This window comes from Lonchura striata, chromosome 3 (assembly GCF_050655825.1).
Source record: "Lonchura striata isolate lonStrDom1 chromosome 3, ASM5065582v1, whole genome shotgun sequence".
Lineage (NCBI taxonomy): Eukaryota > Metazoa > Chordata > Aves > Passeriformes > Estrildidae > Lonchura > Lonchura striata.
In genome coordinates this window covers 66,269,993-66,292,609 of record NC_140705.1, presented here as the reverse complement: position 1 = coordinate 66,292,609, position 22,617 = coordinate 66,269,993, and the positions used below count along the sequence as shown (strand labels likewise).

Sequence of the window (22,617 nt, the reverse complement as noted above, 5' to 3'; positions counted from 1 at the left end):
GCAGCTGTGCTCCTGGAGCCCATAGAAGTCCACAGAGGAGCACAGGTCCACCTGTAGCCCATGGAGGTTCCTGGAAGGACACTTTTACTCATGGAGAGAAGAGCAGGACTTAGTGACTCAATGGGGGTCCCATGCTGACTGGATCAGTTTGCTCCTGAAGAACTGAAGCCTGTGGCAAAGACTCATGTTGGAGAAGTTCATGGAGAACTGTCTCCCATGGGAGGGATTGTGCACTGGAGAGGGGGAAGGCCTCCTCTCCCTGAGGAGGAAGCAGAGGCAGAAACAACATGTTTCTAATCCCCATTCCCTGCTTCCCTGTGCTGCTGGTGGGGAAGAAGTAGGGACCTGGGAATAAAGTTAAGCTTGGAAGGGAGGAGAGATGAGGGAAAGGTGTTTTAAAATTTGTTTTACTTCTCATTATCCTACTCTGATTTTGATTGGCAGTAAATTCAATTATTAATTTCTCCAATTTGAATCTGTTTTTCCCTGTGACTATAACTGGTGAGTGATCTCTGTTAGCTCATAAGCCTTCTGCTATATTTTCTCTCTCCTGTCTAGTTGAAGATGGGAGAGACAGAGAGGCTTTGGTAGGTGCCTGCCTCCAGCCAGGATCAAACCACGACACCTAGACACATTACCTTCCTATCACTGGCAAAGGTAACCACTGCTAATCTTCAACAGTCAAGTAAACCTTTACTGAGGGAATACCTTAAAAGCTGGCTCACCTGGTCTTCAAGGAAGAATCAGAACCACACCAGCAATGCTTAGGTACAGATGTGAGCCAGGCTTTCATTCTTTGCTTGCACTGAGAAAATTGCTGCTGCTACCTTTGAAAAAAACAGTACCCTGTTCTCCTGAAATGTGATGATGCTAATTCCTTATTCAGAGAATAAATGCTATTTTCAGTTCTTCCACTGAAAAAAAAAAAAAACCAACCCACACGGGTATTTAAAAAAATCCAAAGCTCTGGCACCTAGCCATGACAAAGAGCCAAAACTAATATGATTTCCTACAAACACTGGAATGTACTCTGCAAAACAGCTACGGTCCAGTGCGTATCAACTGCTGGTGGCCTTCCCCTACAGCTAACTACACACTGCCTGTATTAGCTACCAGTCCTTTCAACCTCAGGCAATGCATTGTTGTTCATTATCTCCACTTCTAGCTTTTACGCATTTCGTAAGAAATATTTTAAATTTTGAAGTCAGGATTGATTTTTGCTGATGCATTTTTGCATGTTAAATTAGAGCATGCATAGACCTTAACCATGTTAGTTTAAACAAAGGCAGCTATCAAGTCATGTGCATGGAGGCTACTTGAAAGATAATGACAATTACAGTGAATTTCGCTCACACCCGCAGAGTTCACAGTTCAGCTATGAAGCTGTAAGAGGGTAAATAACTGCACACAGCCAAAAATGCAATGCATGAGATTTACAAAGCAAGAGCATCTTAGCTCAAAACATGACCCCAAGCAAATACCAGGATTTATCTGGAGATCTATCAATCCCCACCCATATTTTGATCAGAGGAATAAAAAAACCAAAAAAAATCCAAACCAGTAAGGAATAAGCAGGTTTGTCCAAGGGATGATCAAAATGATCCATATTTTATCAATGTTTTTGAAACACAGGCAAATACTTCAAAAAACAAAATACTCTTAGCTTACACAAGCCTGTATTGCCTGTTACTCTGTTTGTTGAGCCTCTCACCAAGTTTCCAGGAGTGAGGATGATTACAGAGGAAGCCCACAAACTTTACAGACTGCAGGTAGCTAATCAAAGAGTATCTACCCAACCAATCAATTGTGTAGATACCTATTCAGCTGGCCTTTCTACAGACAACTGAGCTGCAGCTGGATGAGGCTATGTGAACAAAGCCCAGAATTACATGTTTAGACAAGCAAAAGATATTTTCAGAATGTAAACAGAAAAGTGCCTGGGTTGGATAAATCTGTCCAATTGCTGCTGCCCACTGGAGTATGGATCCCATCCACGGCACTATTAATTGGTAAAGCAAAATTCCTGAAGAAAAAGTACCAAAATCTGAATAAAGTTTTCAAGGTTAAAAACTCTCATACAGATGGAAGCCTTTCCTTACTAGAACAGCTTGGCATTTCTGAATGCTAATAAAAGCATGAGAAATATAGGTTTGGAATAAGCACTGCTTTATTCTTCAAAGCAGAGTGCCCACTGTGGAGACACAACAAACATAATTCTTTACTTCATGCAGCCTGCTGTACTCCTGGACAAGAGAAACAGCTGGTACTAAATTAAAAAAAAAAAAAAAAAAAAAGTATTTTAAAAGAACCAGAGAGTACTAAACAGATTTTAGTGTGAAATATTTGTTTAGCCTTAGAATACCTGTGTCCTATGTTTGCAATGATAAACATAACAGGTTGGTTTTGTCACTTCTGTCTACATCCATTTGCTTTTGCAATTGAGTAATTTGTCTTGACAGAAAGAAAATCAAATGTACATCATTCCTCCAAGTGAGCCATCTGAACTTTAACAATGTACAAATACTGACATATCAGCTGATAATTGCAGATTTTGGTGCCCAGAAAAAAGTGAAGAAACCCAGATTCCTGTCTGTTTTCACTAATAACTAAGCTAAGTGGAATTGCTTTCCACATTATCCTTCTCCTGCTGACCAGAAGCCAACTGTTCCACCACACAGGTGCACATCTGTGATTGATCACTTCAACTCAAGGCCTGCAGCTCAGGATGTGACTTCATGGTCAGCTGAACAGAGATGAGGGGGGGCTACCACCAGAGGCAGTGGCTATTCACACCTACCCCCTCTCTAACTACTCATTGTCACCTGCTGCACTAGCATCCATGGTGAGCCACGTTGGTGAAATAATCTGCCCTTTTAGGCACACATCTGCACATGTCTGCACTGTGCAAAAGGAACTAACAGGCTGGAAAGACAGGCACAATATAGTACAAAATTGTGTTTAGAGAACAAACCAACACAGGGTAAAACAAACAAAAACAAGAGACCCTAAATGCCTACTCCCACCTTTTTCCTCTTAAAGAAACTATCATGATGCCCTTCCTAACCCAAAGTGTCATGAGCTGCCATGATGACAGAAGTAAAACAAAGGAAAAGCTTATGCAGGACAGTCCCATATGATAGGAACAGTGAACTTTATTCCTAAACAAGGGGTTACAATACACATTCATTAAATTTATCCTACTGACCTGCTTCAGGTATTGTTTTTGCAGCAGAATACATGTTCCAGAAAATGCTGCCAGCCAAAGGCCATCTTCACTTGCTGGATTAGTTCCAACTGCAGTGTCTTGGTTTTTTACATGAAAGTGCTGACAAACAAAACCACTAAATCCCTGCCTCCCATTGACTCAATGAGAAAAATTCCATTAGCTTAATGCATTTTAACCCAAGTTACAAACTTCTGAAAGCAACTGCGGTGGAAAAAAGTCAGAAAGGCCACATGCTGTTGATGTAAACTCAGCAGAGGTGCTTGGCACACAAGTAAACACACAATGAGTTAAAAACAAAAGCCAAAGAAGTAAGGATAATACAAAATAACAGCAGCTTACCTTTTGAGGTGGTGGTCCGTGGTCATCCAGATAAGTGGAATTTCCTACAAAAATAAGAAGGATGGAGATAAACAAAAGCCATCCAATGCAACTTCCAAACTTTCCAATTCATGGAACCAGTGCATCTCTATCCCACTAGTTTTGTGGTGTCAAATAATTAAAGGAAAATAAATTCCCTCTGCTTTAATTTTTGATTAACAAATAATTTATTGTGACTACATTTGTACCACAAGATTAGATGCACATTGTCATTTTAACAAAAAAATCACATGGCCTAAGGCAGTTTTAATAAATCAATCAGTATTCAACCATTTGTATGACAAAAAATTGCCAGCTGCATCCTTCTACATTTTAAGCAAGTGACCATGGTTAACTTCAGAAAGATTTCTTAAATAATCAAGTATCAAAGGCCTTTATCAAATTTTGGTCTGATGGAACTGACAAGTATTCACTTCTCTCCCTTCCAACTGTATTTTCCCCAACCTCCAAGCTACTTCTTTGTTCCTAAACAGAACTGATTTAATGGGAGTTATATTCTGATGTAATTGCACCTGCCTTTTCAAGATGTTCATTAAATTCATACAAAAAGCTTCAGAAAAAATAAAAGCTTCTAAACAAGTTCACCCTTCTTAGCTACAATAAAAAAAGAACAATTGCAGACTTTTTACCTCTTCTTTACAAACACACACTGATACATAAAACACACACTCCCTACCACACATAGGCTGTCTTCCATAACTGCTCTTCCCAAATCCGTCTCCAAAAGTATTAATCGTTTGCTTTCCCAACACCTTCCAGCAGATGATAAAACCTTGCAGCAAGCCTAAAATTTCCCTTTGGGCCACACATGCCTCTTCTCTCAATCATCCTCCTACCAAAGACAAAAAAAAGTACCTCTGCTCTAACCTTACATCAGTAGGAGGTATGAGAATTATTTCTACAGGTATCTACTAGACATCCTAAAGGCACATGGAAGATGACTTTTAAAAGCTTGTCTTGCTCATGAGCTCCAAGCGTGTTGAATAGGCAACAGAAACACAGGCTGGTGGGATAAAGCATAATTCAGAACCAAAGGGCTTTTCTCTCTACAATCTGGCCAAACCTCTCATTATTCCAAGTGCCAAAACTTGCTTCCCAGAGGTTTCTGGATCCAGGAGGCAAGAAAAAGGTGTTTGTGTCTGAGTATTATGGCTACAGGACAAGGAGGTGAAGCTTTAGTGTGGAATATTCAGTAGCACCCACACCAATGCTGGGGGCTGGTTTCAGCAGGAAGAGCAGGGGGCTCTAAGTGGAAGGGCCACAATTCCCCTGCTGGACTCTTGGGAGAGGCAGCTGCCACCCGGACCACATCAGGGAGAGAGAGAGAGCTTTGCAGACCACCTCTGCTGCTGCAGCATGATGAATTTCTATGTACAACAAGAAGCTGGGATTGCTTCTCAGGAGTATTTTGCTTTCTGCTTTTCCTCTGTTTTTCCAGCACGTTACAAAGCCATGAAAATTTCAGTCAAAAGGCTTCCAACTCATCTAAAGGGAAGTCCCAATACCCATGCATATTTTTACAGATCTTGGAAGAATTTGTGCAACTAAAAAAGTCTGAAGAGTAACTTTTTTTATGGTCATCTGAAACTACAAATCATCTTCTGAAGCATATAAGAAACTCATCTCTCCATACATTTGACACAAATACCCACCCTTTGAACAATCCAGTGACTTAATTTAATGCCATAGATAATGTGGCTAATTGCCCTACATTGAGGATAATTTCTTTATCTATCCCTCTGATATTATTCTAATTGCCAGGGAAGAAATTCAGCTCCCAGACTGCTAGAAGAGTTGGCAGTCTGGGTTTCTGTTAGAGTAGCTACTCCACACACAGTGACACAGACTTGAAAAAAAGCATTTTCAAGCATTTCTCCTCCCACCTAATCTGGGGTGAGAGCAAGGAAAACTTCTCATTCAGAATTTACCTGTTACTAGTTCATAGCAGCTTTCTACTCTTTGCAATTTGGCAAGCAGAAAGATTGGCATTTATTGATAAAAACATTCCTTACAGTTTTCTCATTGTGTCAGGAAAATATTTTCATTTTGATACACCACTAAAAAGTGATGTTTGTTGTCTAGACAAGCTAACACACTAGAAAAGTCAAACACTAGATGAAAACTACTAATTTTTTTAAAAATTAGTAAAACTTAAGTTTCAAAATCAGTGTTAAGGTGGTTACAAGAGTAACAGGTGCTTTTTTTTTTGTCTCCTCAAAACAAATGCAATTCATGCTTAGCTAAATAAAGTGTATCAATTACGTATGTATTAACTATATTTACCAATCACCTATCACAGCCAATTTCACAGTAGAGAAGGACTTGAATTACTAGTCAAGAGTTTACACAGCATCTTATAGTGCAGCATCAAGAGTGTCACTGTTATATCACAGAAAAATTTTTGAGATATTCCTTAAAATTAAAGAACTTATAACTATGTTCAGCTCTCTGTATCAGTAATGGACACTCTCAGTATGGAGACTGCATTCTCCTTCCTTGGAAATTTTTAAATTATCAAAACAACATGGAAATATCTCTAGTTTTGAACATATGCCTTGTAGATTTGTCTTCAGTAATCAATTTTTTTTTTCACAGCACAGTCTAGTGTATCCACTTAAAAGACAATTGTAGAATTATGGGCCATTTTAGAAAAGTTTTCAATGCAGTAGCTTACTCAAATTCAGAAGCTACAAACTGACAGAAACTAATTGCCCAGGCAACACAAGTGAGGAAGGAAACAGAGTATCCAGATTTCAAACAGATTTGAAACCTGGTCAGAATTACAAAGAGCAGAGGATGGAAAGCTGCAGACAGCCCCCACACCCCTACACCGCCCCACACTCCATGGGCAGCGCTGGCTCCTGTCTCATGCCACAGCTCCTCCTTCTGCTCCTCAGGCACATGAGCCACAAACAATCTCAGTGTCCACAGGTTGCCACAACAACATTCTGAATAATTTTGGGTTCAAGTTTTAATTGAGAAATGTTTTTCAGTAATAAAAGCAAAACTCTCTGCTGCATGATTCAAACCATACACTAAGTAAAATACACTAAAATAACTCCACAAATCCAGCTGCAATGGAGTGCAGCAGCAGCCTGTGAGGTACACCAGCCAGCTCCTTAACCCCATGAAGCCCAGCAGTGCCCTCATTGTTCACTGCATTCTAGATCTCAGCTTGATTCCCCTCTGTCTGTAAAACAGGGGTCACACTACAGGAGCCTCAAGGAATGCAGAAATGTCAAGAAAAATGTGAACCCATGCAAAAGGTCTGAAGGAAAGAGGATGACTTTCTAACACAAGAGGCCATGAAAATCTTATTAATCGTATTAATATTAACTTGGGAGTAATCTTATTACTCCCAAGATGGGTACTTGCAAGTTTTAAAAACTTAAAACAGGGTGACAATTTTACACATAGGGCAACTTTTCAGACAATATATATCAAATTAGGTTAGTTTAAAAACAAAAGAAAAATTCAGCATTATAGAAATTGCAACCATTGGAAAGTACAAGGTAAAGCCAATCCATGAAGTACCAGCTGCTAACAGCTGACACAATAGGTGAGTTGCACAGTAAAAATCAGAGATTTAGGAATGGATACCAAAAGTACTGTAGTTAACCTCAATTGTTCATTGCAATTGCATTAACAAGCCTATCTAAACCAGAGAACATTATTTTACAGCTTTTATATGCTATGGCACAGACAACAAGAGCTTGACGTCACTAATGCCACAAGAAAAGAAGAAGCTTTCTGTGGTAGAAATGACAAAGTGGTAGAAGAGAAAGTAAATTTTCCTCATGAAGAACCTTGTCCATTGACCCAAAGCAACCTATGGCATTTAAGTACTAGTATGACTTCTCACAACTCCTTTAATAAAGCTTTAATAAAGATAGCATTGCTCTTGTCTGCTAATAACAATATTATTTTAGTTGGTTTGTTTCTTGGGTTTTTTTCTCCACTGGAGAATAATATTTACTCTTCAAAAAGGAAATCTTCTGCCTTCCTGTAATAGCGTGAAAAGTCTAAGGCATTAGAAACAAGTCAGACAAAATAATCAAGTCTCAAAACAAGTGATATTAAGCATTCCACAAACATGCTCAACAGCACACTTGGGCTGGCTGAACATGTCTCCTCCATACTCTGTCAGAGATGATTAAAAAAGGAGTCGGCTATATTATAGTAAATGGTGAATAGATGGAGGCAGTCCAATTTTTTCCATATTTCATTATCTTTGAGGTTGAGTTAATCAGTTGTATGCAAAATCTTTGGGGAAACTTTGTGGTTATGTTCCTTTTTTCTTGGAATCACTGAAGTATGGGGGTTTTGCTTGAAGTAAGCCAAGTTTAAACAGAGAAAGATGGTCAGTCAACCAGGATGAAGAACAAATACTGCTGTGTACAGTTCAGAACCACAGATAATGAAAGTAACTGCAATTCTGGAAAAAGAACCTTTTCAAAAAATACTGCAGAGTACAGGAATAGGAAGTAAATGGACTTGTGCATGAACTGAAGACTCTTTGATAGCAACTGAAACAGTGTGACTCTACTTGAACAACTCCAATATCCCACGGAAAGAGTTGTGTAAAGACAGGGAGAGAAAGCCAACACTGAAAACATGAAGCTTGGATGATTTTTCTGGACCAGGGTTTTCCTTTGTAGGGAATCACAAGCAGCAGCCTAAAAGAGCTGGGATCCAGCTAAGGCCAAATTTAATTTGTCATGTGAAAATCCTTTGTTCTTTTCACTCAGTCACCATCTCAAACTTCCAGGTGCCAATGCACCTCTACTGGCAAACAACCCCTTAGACCCTCTGACGTCTAAAGGAAAAGAAAATTTTAATAGCCTGAGGAGTCTTCTGGTCTGGAAATCAGACTTTGCAGAACAATTTTCCCACCAAGCCCCTCTAATCATTAAGAGCTGCACCTTCAAAATAAACTGAAGTGCCAGTGAGTTATCAGAAGACTATAAATTCTGCTGTGCTTCCTTCTTTATTCTTTTTCCCTCCCAATTAAGCAGCAGACACCCTTAGAAATTTCATAGATATTTCTACATCTGAAATAATATGATTTTCTTAGTCATCATGTCTTGGAGCCCTTTGTGGTCCAAAGGCAGGAAGGGGGTTAGGAATTACAACTTAAAAAACAGCAGATGAGCAGAGTGATGTTGCCCACAGCTCAAATCAAACCTAAGAGGAAAAACACTACTATTGCTGAGGTCAGCACAGCCACATCAGCTTTCACAGAGGAAAGTTTTCATAGAGGTGTAAAAAACCCTACTGACCAGTCTGCACTAGAATACAAAGTGTCTTATTGCCATTTCTTTCATCATATGTAAAAAGCTGCATACCTATAATTGGTTTCCTCTGTGCAAGACTAACATCCTATAAACATTTTTATTTTTAACCACAAAAAAAATAGACATTATTTTTCAAAGCATTCTACAACACATTTTTTTTCTTCGTCTCTTGCCTTTAAAAGAATTTTGTTTATTTCTAGTTTTTAAAATCATAAATGCAATAAAACAAACCACAACAACAAAAAACCAACCTACAGCCAAAAGCCCAAAACCAAACCAGCACCACACCCACATTCAATGCACTCTACATGACTGCCCACAATGAAGGAAAAAAGCTGGAACATGGCAAAAATACCTATTTTGCTTTATTACCCAATGACCTGACCCCTAGAAACTTCATCATTATATAATTCAGATTTGATTACACACAAGTTTCATACTTTAACACAATTAGAAGAGAAACTGGCACATTTAAGGAGAGTTTTTGAAAACTTACTGACAATTTTGCATACGTATTATATATGAAAGTACCACTGGAATACAACCATAGATATGAAGGGTTTGAATAACAGAAGGTTCTATACCAGTGTAGGATATAATATACATGGCCCTCCTCTTGCAAAGAGAGAAGAATGCAGAAGGCAAAGCTACTCCAAAATCACAGAGCCTCACTGAATTGTGAGCATACAAAAATGTACAGACAGGTGTTTCATTTCATTGTTTTGTCAATAAACTGCTTTATTAATAGCAAGGGGGAAGGGAGGGGGGAAAAATTAACATTTAATCAAGAAATAAAACAGCCCCACCATGTACTTTCCTACATGCAAAGGAAAAGCACATATTCAGCTCTACTGAGATACTGCAGAGAAAACCTAATGACAAAAAAAAAGTGCCATTAAGCCAAACTACTGAAATTTTATTTTAATTCATTTTGCTATGTAAACAAAGACTGTGATCTATTTTTGTGGCCTGGCCGCTCCTTACTAAATGCACTTCAAAGATCCATTAACCTCTTGTTAACTTCAGTCTGCTTTTCAGATGGTTCTTAAATTCAGCATTCTGGTATCACACAGCAAGTGGGCACAGATTAAACACAGTGTCCTTTTTTTTTCTCCTCAAAGATTTTTATTTTACCGTTTGTCAAAAAGTGTGCCAAATATTTTGTAATGACTTCTATTATTTTCTTAATTTCCTCAACAAGGCTTAACAAAATGCAGTCAGTTCTATAAATATACACAGGTGTTCCTGAGGAAAAAAAAAACCTCTCAAGATGTGTGGTCAAGTAATACCTACAGCTACGCAGCTACCAACAAACCTGTTCTAAATTGAAAGGCATAAGTTAGGAGAATCTCAACAGCTGAATTGGCATCCACTGAAACAACACAGACAAACAAACACTGGTCTTCACTTCTTAACTGAATAATGTGAGAATAATAATTGACACTGTATCAAATTGTTATGACTGAGTGCAAAAATAAGCAGAGTAGCACAGAAACCAGCAAGTTAGAGAGTAGTTAAAAATATCTGACAGTTGTAAATAAGCTTGACACTACGACATCCAGGTAGCATACTTGGGAATCTGCAGTACTTGGAAGGCTGCAGTAGAACTGTATCTGTGAATTAACAGGGATTGAATAAGTCAAAATATGGCTCAAAGAAAATTCTCTCCAACTAGCTATCAAAACCTAATACTTTTAAATGGGAAACAGAAAAGTGTTAAAACAATCAGGGGATGAAGACTGGACAGCACTGAAGATACCCAAGAGGAAATTAGTCAAGCATCTGCCAGGAATGACCCAGATGTTATCATGCTGCTTTAGAACCAACAGGCAAATTAAACCAGGTCCTATTCAAGCAATATTTCTTTTTAATGATTATCTCCTTATTTTAAGTCAGGCAAACATCCCTTGGGTGTTGTTCTGGATCCTATTACTCAATATTCTCATTCATTACTTGAAAGATGCATTAAAGAGCACCGGTATCAAATTTGATAACAATACCAAATGAAGGGACTTAAAATCTGCTGAAACTCTGAGGAGAACAGAAACATACTGATCTGTTACAGCAATGGTCTAAAAAGACAAGATATGATCCAGTAAAAACAAGCATAAGAATGTCAACTTGGAAAAGGGCAACATCTTCATAAAAGCAGAATGGAAACAAAGTGGAAACTACAGAAAAGATCCATGATGGGAGGTGAAAATCAGTTCCTTTCCTTTGGATCTCTTTGAGTACTCTTAGAAAGCTTTTCAAGATCATTCCACTCCAGCTGAATGTATAAAGATAGTTTCACTAGTTTGGTAAAATGTTCATTTTGACTGTCATATGAAGAAACTTTGTAAGACTTGGGATTACTCCATTTTCCCCTTTTCCTCCTAAATGGGAAATAACTGCAAGAATATTTGAATTCTTCAGAGAAAAATTTTTTCCCCTCTGCTGTGCAGAATGCATGACACAGAGGAAGAAACTCTATGGGAGTGATGGGGGCACAGCCGTAGTACTTCCCCTTTCAGTGCACACACTCTGCCACACAGGGAACAGCACAGCCAACACAGGAGACCTCCCTCTCTCTGCACAGCTGAGGTACAGGACTGCAACTCCACAGATGAACCTTGTCTTTACAAGGCTCCCCTTACCAAAGTGATGACATTGAGGCTGAGGGATGGACAAAGTACATAATGATGAAGCTTCAATGAAGACCTTGTCAAGTGCAAGGCCTCTTAGTCTCACTTCACTCTGCCATTCAGGCTACAAACTCCAGGGAATCTGTATCTGACCAGACACCTTCTCAGATGATACCAGTCTCAAGAGTTTCCTCTTACATCAGTGCCAGACATCAGCTCTGCTCTTTCACATGATGCTTTTCCAGAGACAAGAGTTTTATTATTTAAACTTACCCCAACTTGCAAGCTTTATTCCTGTCCGCTGCATTTATGCAGATATAGTTCTGTCCTTTCCCCCTGCACAGGCAATCCTGGCAAACAGCAAGTCAATGAATTTTGGAAAACACCCAGCTGGCAAGTCACCAGTTATTCAAGGAAGACTTTTATTACTATTATTAGTATTATTAAGTACTACACTGCAAATGCTATCCAGAAGGAGTGGTTTGTTGGGTGTTTGGTTTGAAGTTCCTGCCCCTGGAGGCACATTTCCGAGAAGCCGCCTAGGTCTGTGGTCTGACCCCAGTGGCACCTTCCTAGCAGAGAAAAAATGAACATGCTTCACAGAAAATTGGTCACATAGATCTCTAAAGAATTATATTTGTATTGTGCTGAAGCTAAATGAGTTTTCCTTGCATGTGCTTTTCACAACATCTGAGTCATATGGTTGCTATGATTTTGTCACACGTCTTTACAGAGACAGCTGCATTTAGGAAAATGGACCCCCTATGTGAGGTAGCCTGACAAGATCGAGCTCTATGTCTGTTTTTCACTTCCTCCATATTTCAGGTTCTTTTAGTATCTGATTTTAAAAAGTACAAATGAAAATTGTAAAAAAGAGCCTTTTTACAAGTCTGTCTCCTTTTCCTCCTAACCAGTTTTTTGTGCCACAGGAGAACCACTGTAGAACTCTTCCATATACTTATATACATATAGCCTCCTGAAAAGCAAGAGCACTCTATGTAAGAAGCAGCTATCTTTGTATTGCTTTCTTTCTGAATATAGAATTTAAAAAAAAATTACAAATTGTTTAACCATTATTAACTTCCCATCCTCCAAGGTCTTAACACACAAAAAATTAAAAGCAGCATTTCTTGCCAAGTCTGTTAGCCACTTCTAACTGCAAAATGGAGCATATAAATAGGTCAGATAAGGAACATAATGTACCTAAATGAGTTATTTCTTCTTTATGACATATTAGCATAAAATTTTATTAATCTCTACTATTAAAAATACTACAGTTTGGGATGACTTTCAAGACTTCAACATGATTTAATAGAAATGTTTTCCATTACTATAAATTCTTTGGCCAAGCTACTCATTTTTCACACTATCCAACTTCCATTCATGAAGACATTTTAACTCCTCTCTACCCCAGTCCCAAACAGATGCATTTGAGCGACATAAAGACTTCTCCATGCAGATTTTTGTATTTTAAGAATTTCTGTATACAAACTGCATGTTCAAAAACAAGGGATGAGATTTAGCAAACATAAAGCATTGCATTAGACTTAGACCTGGCTTTCTATTTCAGCACCCTTTCATCTCCTGCTATTGTAAAAGTACAGTATTAACCCTGTCCCTGTCATTCCAAACCCTTACAATACATAACTTCTACTTTGGAATTCAGTCTTTACTGAGAAGAATCATTTTGGTCAGTATTTCTGGAAGTATTTTCTTCCTCTACAAAGCATTTCAAGTATCCAGCACAAACCTTATGATTTCTAGAAGCATTACATTTTCAGCCTTTAGCCTCATTTCTCATGTTCTTAAATAAGATTTCTACCCATTTTTGTATGAGTGCATGATTTGTCAGATTGATTAGTAAACATTTGGTAGGATGCTCTATGAAAAGAAAAATAATGCATTGTTTTGCTCTTCATAATATAATGCTGTCATCATTACTGCAGCTGAGAACCCACTATGCATAAACCAGGCTTACCTGTGTCAAAGACACTACACAGCCCTCATGAGTTTCATCAACTCAGGCATATCCAGCAGTAAATACAAACATGTACCAATTTGAAACAGCAAAAATTTGTCTAATTTTTTTTGATAAGCATTTTGTATGCTTTTAATTTTCAAAACTTTGAGTGAAATCTTTAGAAGACAAGTTTTCAGATGTATTGATTAATTCTGGCTGCCTTAAGCTCTCCACTGACTAAAACAGCATTGTAAAAGTCTCAGCAATGGAAGGTTCTGCATTAACATTGTTATGTGGAAAAGGTAACTACGCTTGTAGCACTGCCATAAAACTAGAGAAGTAGACCAAGTATCATCAGCCTCAGCAGAAGCCTTTAAATCAGTATTATTTCTCTTGTGCTCTCTAGCTATCCTGGAAAGATTTGCACTTTATATATCTACTCCTAACCTAACTGGGAAGAGTTCAAACTTGAAGGCGACTAAGAGGTCTAAAATGCATTTGAACTCACTGGGATAAGTGTTTACTTAGGACTGCTCTTGGATGCTTTGACTGCACTCATCAACTCTGAGTTGCAAACATTCACTACTGGTAACAATTACCTAGGCGTGCTCTTTCTTTTTATATCATTTTCCTGTGTTTTATTTAGCCTGGAGAACCACATCAGGATGTCACCACTAAGATGTGGCACTTTAATAGATCTCTAACTGCCACTCACCAGGCCTCCTGCAGACAATGTTTCTTACATGAGACATCTTAAAATATATGAAAAACATCTGTGCCATGTAGACTATGATAACATAGTAGTCATTATCTAAATTCAACTTCTCAATGTACATAGGGATTAAAGTAATTTTTTTACTATATCTACATATAACTAGCTAAATATATAAATATATATATAAGCAACAACCTCTGCTTTGCTTCAGTGGTTCAGAAATTTATATACAACATGAAATTAGTTGTTTCAAAAGTTACAGCAAAGGTACTAGCAATGTCACATCCTACAGACCAGTATAAATTAGATGTACTATTATGTATGATGGTGTAACATTTTAAGGACATGCTTGCCAACCTTCTGTTTAAGAGCAAAAAGTATTTTCTAATGCCAGAACTTTATGACAATGCTTTTTAAATTTTGCTGAAAGGTGAGAATAGGCTTCTTGTTCTAATCATACAGCAGGCAGAGTGGTGTTATTCTACATTTCATAGGGTAATTTCAGCAAGAGTATTTAATTTCTACAATTTTCCATTGAGTTTGGCTGAACTAGAGAGTAAAGAAATTGCAGCACACTGAAATCAATGTTCAGATACATGAGAAATGCAAACCTTCATCCTTTATTCTACATTTCTCTGAAAGATGACATTATCAAAAAAGATAGGGAAATCTTCCTAGATAAATCTAATCTAAAGAGTTGTTTATATTGTTTTACATAAAAAAACCCCAACAACAACAAAACCCCCCCCCAAAAAAAAAAAAAAACCCAAAAAAAAAAAAAACAACCACTTCAAGACCCTCTACAGCTAAGCCAGGCCACTGTTTGATGCTATCCTACTGTCAACAGCAACTGGGTGCTAGGAAAAGGTTATTCTTAACTATTATTTGTATAGTATATATTTAAAATATTAATCACTAAACATGTCCTTCTGTTTTATCCCCAAGGATGCAAGAAGAATACAAAAAAATCATATGCAAATGTAACATAAGAAGCATCCTCTCCCCTATTACCAAGTTAGAGTTGTGATTTTCTGTGCATTACAAGCTTAAATACAAACTTACATACAATTACAGATCAGTTCACAATTGCAAGTTATGTATTTCCTTAAGTAAAAGCATTCTTACATGGCAAGAACATCCATTATCTTATTGATTAATTTTCTTATGGCTTTGTCTTTCTTCACATGGGATTTCTGTCCCTTTACAGATGAGGTTCTCTAAGTATTCCTCTAATTGGTAGCAAGTAACTCTGAAGTTAAATTATTGAGTTCCCCAGGCAACAACAGATTGCAAAACTGACTTCTAAGCAAGCCCCATCTAGGATGCAGTCATCAATCAGGAAATGTGTTCATACAAGCTCTGCAGAAACAAAGTCAAATCTCATTCCATGTATTCAAGCGTTCACTGCTCACAGGTTTTGTTTGGTGCGCTTTTTAAAATATTTTACTGGGTTCTTTGTTGGGCTGGGTTTTTTTAACTCTTATGGTTTAAAGCCAGGTGCTTGAAAATTAAGGAACCTGACATAGAAACTGCAGTGTAAAAATCATCAGGCACACAAGCAGCTATGGAGATAGTGCCTGCAGTTCTGATATTAGTTATTCATAGAGAATTTAACACTTCTTTAAATTATCCTGACCTCTGATTCAAAGATGGAACTCTGCCCTTGGAATGGACTCCTATGGGAAAGAGATCCTTTTAAAAAAAGACACTAAAAATCATTATAATGCCAGCACCAAATTTGTTTAAATCTGATCACAGCCTGTGCATTTGAAAAGGGCACATTCAATAGACTGCACTGCCATGGCAATTTACTACCCTGATATAAACGTGAAATAACCTCTGAGCAAAGTTGCAGCAGCTTCCTCTGGGCTTCTGTGTCTTTTGGCCTGACAACACTCCAGGCTTTGGGACACGTGTCAGGACTTTTGTGGCATTACTTTCCTCTTTAGACCTCAAAAATTCATCTCAGACTTCCTACCACAAGTTATTTTGTTCCAAGTCTTGACATCCTTATGGATCCGCTATCGGCAGCTCTCATGCTATGGTCAGCCAGTGTCAGCTCCTCAGCTCCCCTAACTCCAAAAAAAATACAGCTGTGAAAATACCTCCTCTCTGCTGCCACTGCAGCTTCACACAAGCTGTTTAAGAGGTCTCCACTGTTTTCTTCTCGTTTCCCACAGCATTTAACAATCAAGAGTCCTTCTGAATTTATTTTTGTCAAACTGTAAGAAACAATGTAATTCCCCTAGCTGTCTTGTCAAAAACAGTACATTATTTTTTAATAAAATTGGAACAAACAGATAAAGAAAACCCAGCCCTAGACATTTTTCTGATGTGGAAAATATACTAGTCTAAATTATTGAAAATTAGAAAGCTGAAAATGGGACCTTAAGAAGGTAAAAACTGAGGTAGAAGACTTGACAAAACGCCACAGCACTGGGATTACCAATACTTGTATTTCAGAAGACACCAGTGTATTTACTCAGGCTGAGATTTGAATTTGCAGCCAAGGCACAAGCAATAAAGTACTTCAAATGACTTGACTGGGCCCAGAGCTCCTACTCCCTTGCCAGGCAGCTTTCCTCCCTTCTTTGCAGTCCTCCATTAAATAAGACAAAACAGTGTCATCACTTCAAATATCTTTAATATCAATTTTGTCTTCAGCCAGCCTTAACTACAAATCATTGTTGACATATTTTGCAAGAGTAATAGAAGTGAACCATTATAAAAGCCCTGTGAGGGGTTACTTTAATACAATAGTTTCTGAAAAGACATGAGAGGAGTTGATATTTTAAAATAAGGTCTGCACCAGCAGTGCTTGCAGGACTGAGCCTTAAGATTAGCACCTCTTTGGAAAGAGGATACAGCCTTCTGACACACTCATGTAGGGCCCAATACTCAACTAATTCTTCACTATTAACTAAAACACATCAAGTTTCCAACAGCCCTAAAAGTTTACTATTCATTTATTTTAGCCCAAGACTTCATAAACTCATACACTTTTGACTCTTTCATTGGCACGTAAACAAGCAATGCATTTAGCTCCAAAGAAACCCTGCAATATACTGCCATTTTAGATCATGGAAACTTCAAGAAAAAAGCATAAATAGAGTGCCATCAGCTAGAACATGAATTGAGTGTGCACAAACAAGATTTTGATAGGCAGCTATATGAGGCATATATAAAATGACAGAATTTTACAGCAAGACAGAGAATCCTACACATCACCCCAAGTTGAAACCAGGGTGGTTGTGTCACTTTTGCTTTCTTTTTAAAACAAATGGCCTGGTACATGAATCACAGCATGAAACACACATACCATCATCTCACCCCTCTCAATAAAATCAAAAACTCTAGAGCTTGAAAGCGAAACTAGGAAGACCAGTTTTGTGCTCATATATCCTTTCAGGGTTTGGTTTGTTCATTGTTTCTCTCCTTCTAACTCACCTGCTATTTCAGAAGTGTGTCTTTATTATAATGTAATCATATTCTACATACAACCTTGACTGGAAGAAAAGCAACTTTGCATTGATTCATCATGTCATATTAAGCTACTACATTTCTGCTTGGCCTGGGAAGGATGCCAACAAGGTAAGCATACTCCTGCCACTTTCAGTTAAGGAAAAAAATTCAGAGCCTTATGCTTCTTTCTGCACTCAACAAACCACAGCTTTGATGATATTCTCCCTTTTTATAAAGCAGCTGAATGACAGGATCCATTTTCACCATGTATTCTCATGGCACTTTCTGAATGCTTTGTCAAATTTTAAGTACCATGTCTGAAAGCTTTAACTAACAGAGGTAATCTCTCATGAATTTGCCAAGAAAAGAAAAAAACAAAGAAGCAGAAACATGGATATCAGCACCTTGTCACTGACATTGTAAAGTCTCAGTCTTATGCCACATCCTCCTGGGCTACTGCAGGTACATAGATCCCAGGAAAAGCCCAGACTCCATGCAAAATGCCAGCCTTGTTCAAGGGATCAGGCCATATCCTCAACCTCTTCCACCATCATTGCTGAATCTGTGAGTGCTACCAGCAACAGCAGCACCATTTCCTTTAAGTTAAACTTCTACAGAGTCTGGAGACAGTGTTCACAGCTGCCAATGTTCACAGCTCCCAGGAGTTGCAAGCCTTGGTTTCGACTGCAGAATCATAGAATCATTTTGGTTGGAAAAGACCTCTCAGATCATTAAGTCTAGCCATTAACTCAGTACTGCCAAGTACATCACTAAACCATGTCCCTAGACACCACATCTACACATCTTCTAAATACTGCCAGGAATGGTGACTCAACCACTCCCCTGGGCAGTCTGTTCCAATACTACTGTTTCAGTGGAGAGATTTTTTTCTAACATGCAATCTAAACCTCCCCTGGCACAATTTAAGGCCACTTTCTCTTGTCCTATTGCTTGTTACTTAAAAGAGTTATAACACCCCCAGCTTGCTACAACCTTCTTTAGCTTCAGGTAAAAAGTGATAGAGTCACCAAGCTAAACATCCAGTTTCCTTAGATGCTCCTCATAGAACTTTTTCTCTAGGCCTTTCACCAGGTTTGTTCATCTTTTCTGGGTGTATAATTTGGATACATTTAAATGTAAATACATTCAAAGTTACTGTGGCAGCCAACAAAGGAAAAGGGCAGCGCACATCAGGGTAAAGAAACAGAGTAAAACATTCCAGCATCAGGTGGACCCCTTTCCTCTTTCAACACAAATTAACAAGAAAACAAATATTAAGATGAACAGTGTCTAAAAAGTTTTTGGACTTCCATAGCTGTTTCTCCAAGTTGTGTATTCAACAGAGCCAGCCCTATTTTTTGGCCAACACTGGTACGGGGCTAAGGCAGATGATGCACCAGAAGCAAACTGGATCATCACATTAGATAACGATGTTCTAACCACAGATCACAAAAAAACCCAAAAAACAACACCCACAGCCCAGAAAGAGAAAACTAATGAAAGCCACCATTTACCTAGGTACTTATTTCTGATGCTAGTTTCTCAGCTGTTCTGCAGAACAGATTCTCAAATTATCAGAACCCACATGAACATTCAGAATAATTTCTGCTGGAAGACAGTCCTGAAATCACTGGAAACTTTCAGCACCACAAGATTTGGTTATGCAGAATAGTTTCTCCTCTGAAAGAAAGAGGGATCTCCTGCAGAAACCTGAGCTGTTACAAAGTAGTCTTTTCTGACACTTTACTTTTCGTACAATATTCTGACAATATTAACACAAAAATACCAGGCAATCAAGGCACCCTTTCCAAAGCATGCATACACCTGTAAGTGTACAACACAAATAAAAGACAGCTCTGAAGTTTCAAGAACTTTAATGTGTTTGTATTACTTTATACTACATTGCTAGTCAGCACTTCACCCAGACAGGACAGCAATGTATGTTAGTAGTAGTTATGGAAGGCTGGGAAATGTGATTTCACAGTACAGCTAAAATCTAGGAACAATTTAGTCACTGCAAGATCATGAAGGGGAGAGCACATTTACTCCTCCCAGTTGCTGAGCAATATCCTGGATGAACTACGGTTTCTGTTAAAATGATCACAGAGAAAACGGCATTTTACAATCTCAAAAATTGTTTTCAGTACAGAAGTAAGTGAAGGCAGTTCACACTTTTCAGGAAACTCATAAAGGCAGTACAAGAGTATTAGAAACTGAGCTATGATGATAACTGAGCAGTGATTAGAAGACTTTTTGTTATGGAAGAGTATCTTCACATTTAACATAACACTGTTTTCACACAGTTAAAATTACAGTCTTTTTTACTTCCTTGCAATCTGGCATACAATCTGTTTTTTCAACTTGACTTCCGTTCTTAGTATACCATTTAGGACCCAGAACATTATGCAATGTCGGCATTTTAACTATTTTTCTGCAAGGATGACAGTCCCATATTTTTTTCCACAACTGACCTGTTATTTACTGTCAATGTATTATTTCTACATTATTCTGAAATGTGTCTTTGCCCTTTCTGGTATCCTTACAGTATCTTTGCTTCAGCATCATCTGCAAATATAATCAAACTGTTACATCTCCCCTTGCTAAGTACTAGAACAGATATTGCTCAAAACTAGAGTACTGATCCTTAATAGACATCTTCCCTAACATGCACATATGTCATAACAGCTGTAGCACCACAGTATATGAAAAATATTATACTCATTTCTAGTATTGTTGTCAATAAAGAATATCTCCTAATGGAGACTGTGGGTTAAACACAGTAACGAAAACTTACTTCTATAAAATACTACTAGGTTTCTGATTATAATGGCATTATTGCACTCTAGCACACCCTGAAAGAAATACTACCCAGCAACCAGATCCTATTTCAAACTATCATCACCCGCAGCATCCCAAGAGACCATCGCAACCAGAATGCGACCATCCCTCTGCCCTGAGCTGTGCCTGGGTGCAAACATGGCACCTGTATCACTGGGCTGCCAGTGCCACTCTGCAGCCCTGGTGACACCCTGGCAGCAGCCTCCAGCCACCTCGCCCAGGCACAGTGACCAGACCAGAGAGGCACCTCAGCAGTGCCACCTTCCACTCTTGAGCAGCTCCAGGAGTGCCACATCTCGCACTGCATGGGTGGCTTTCACCACGACCTCTTGAACACCAACGCATCATCTGAGTGCTGAACAGATACATCAAATCCACTATTCCCAGCAGGCAGCGTTCATCTTCTGGCTTCTCCACACTTTGTGTAAAGCACTTGAACAGCAATGTTTTTATGGCTGATAGCAAACTGTGGGATGCTAGAAACAACGGTGTTTTTAAACTTGAATTAATGATCAAATCAGCAAATGCATCTTTGGATAGTCCAAAACTGAAATGTATGAATATATGAAAAAATTTCACCGAGATACAGTTCCTGACTACATTTTCATTTCTAGCAGCTCTGAATTGAAACAACGCATTTTGAAAGTAAGAATCCTGAGAAGCTGCTTACTTCAGAAACTTCTGTTTAAATCTTGCAGTGTGAAGGAGGCACAGGGATTACAAGCTGCTTTGAGATTTTCTTTTTGCTTGCACTGAAACCCATTTGCTTTCTCTTCCTACTGCTGCTTTTAGAAAAGCTCAAATTCACATTTATTTAAACTCCTGCCCTCACTTTAGATGAAACCCCTACTCTGCAAAATACTTTAAAAAATAATACTTTTTGACTCATAAGAGCATCCTGTGCCATACAGTGGGAGACCTGTGCTAGTGCTGCTGATGTGCTTCTTCCCAAAGGCCTTTTGATTCAGTCATTCGTCTGACCAGCAACAAGAAAGGAAAGAACAGTACAGGGAGAGAGAACATTCAAATCCAAAGTTGGACAACCCACTACTAAATAGCATTTGATATTTCGCCAAATTAAACAGAAGGTCTGCTAACTTGATCTCTCAATATACTCCATCCTCCAGATTAGATTTCCAGTGAACACTTGAACTGTGACAATTTTGCACCTTTTTCAACTGATAGGAATGGTATTTTAATGAAATAACAACAAAGAAAAGCCCCAAACTACCAAAAACCATGCAATATCTAAGACTGAGAGCCTTCTGCTGCAATACAAACCAAACCTAAACCTCCAAACAGCCTCAGGCTGCTCATCATGGCAAGTGAACAACCTGTGGCACGTGGGCATCAATTCCTCCTTACAGCCCCATCAGCACCTTACCTGCCTTCCTATTTCACGCAAGAAGTGGAGTCCCCAGCTGAGTATCACACTCTCCTCCAAAGGGCCTGCATGAGCCAAACCCCACAGAGCCCTGGCTGACAGTCCCACAGCAGCATTTTGCAAGCCTGGCCACGAGGGACCCTTGTGCAAGGCCACCATGGAAAACAATGTTCCCCATGCTCACAGATGCCTGCAGGGATTTCCATGTCACACAGCGGCACCGTGGTCCTGCAGTAACTCTCAGACTTGTTGCTGCCCCGTAATTGCAGCAACCACATGGGCAGTTACAGTAGCAACTATTCTGAGGAAGATCCTTCAGGACAAGCCAAGGTAGAGATGCATCAGGAAGCAAGCAATCCATGCACACAGTGGCTGCTGGGGTTATGGAACAGTCAATAAAACAATCTTCCAACAATTCAAGGCAAATAAACACCCTGCCTGAACTACAGCTTGGTGCTAATTGTGCACCTAAAGCTTCCAGAAAACTGACAGAAACATCCTCCCTTCCAGGTCCAGAAGACAGGGAACATTCAGTCTGGAATCACCTACAAAAATGCTGACAAAAGCAAGCTGCCCAGAAGAGTACCCACTGCAAAGGCAAGAAGAATGCCAGCCTCCAGTGGGGCACTGGGGCTGCCAGTGGGAGGCCTTCCTCTCCCACCCTCCTGCTCTCTGCCTCTCCTGGGACTGGTCTCACACTGGCACCTGATGAAGCCGAGGGCAGCCTGGCTCCCTG

General features: G+C 38.9%; 1 protein-coding gene across 2 annotated transcripts in view; it reads right to left on the bottom strand.

The window, feature by feature from the left end:
- The window catches only part of UST (uronyl 2-sulfotransferase), a 149,272-nt gene that overhangs the window by 90,451 nt on the left and 36,204 nt on the right, over nucleotides 1-22,617 (bottom strand). For both annotated transcript variants that reach the window (XM_021527031.4, XM_021527033.4), the window contains exon 2: nucleotides 3,566-3,609. In XM_021527031.4, coding sequence (XP_021382706.1) covers nucleotides 3,566-3,609 — 44 coding nt within the window. The remainder of the gene's footprint in view (nucleotides 1-3,565; nucleotides 3,610-22,617) is intronic.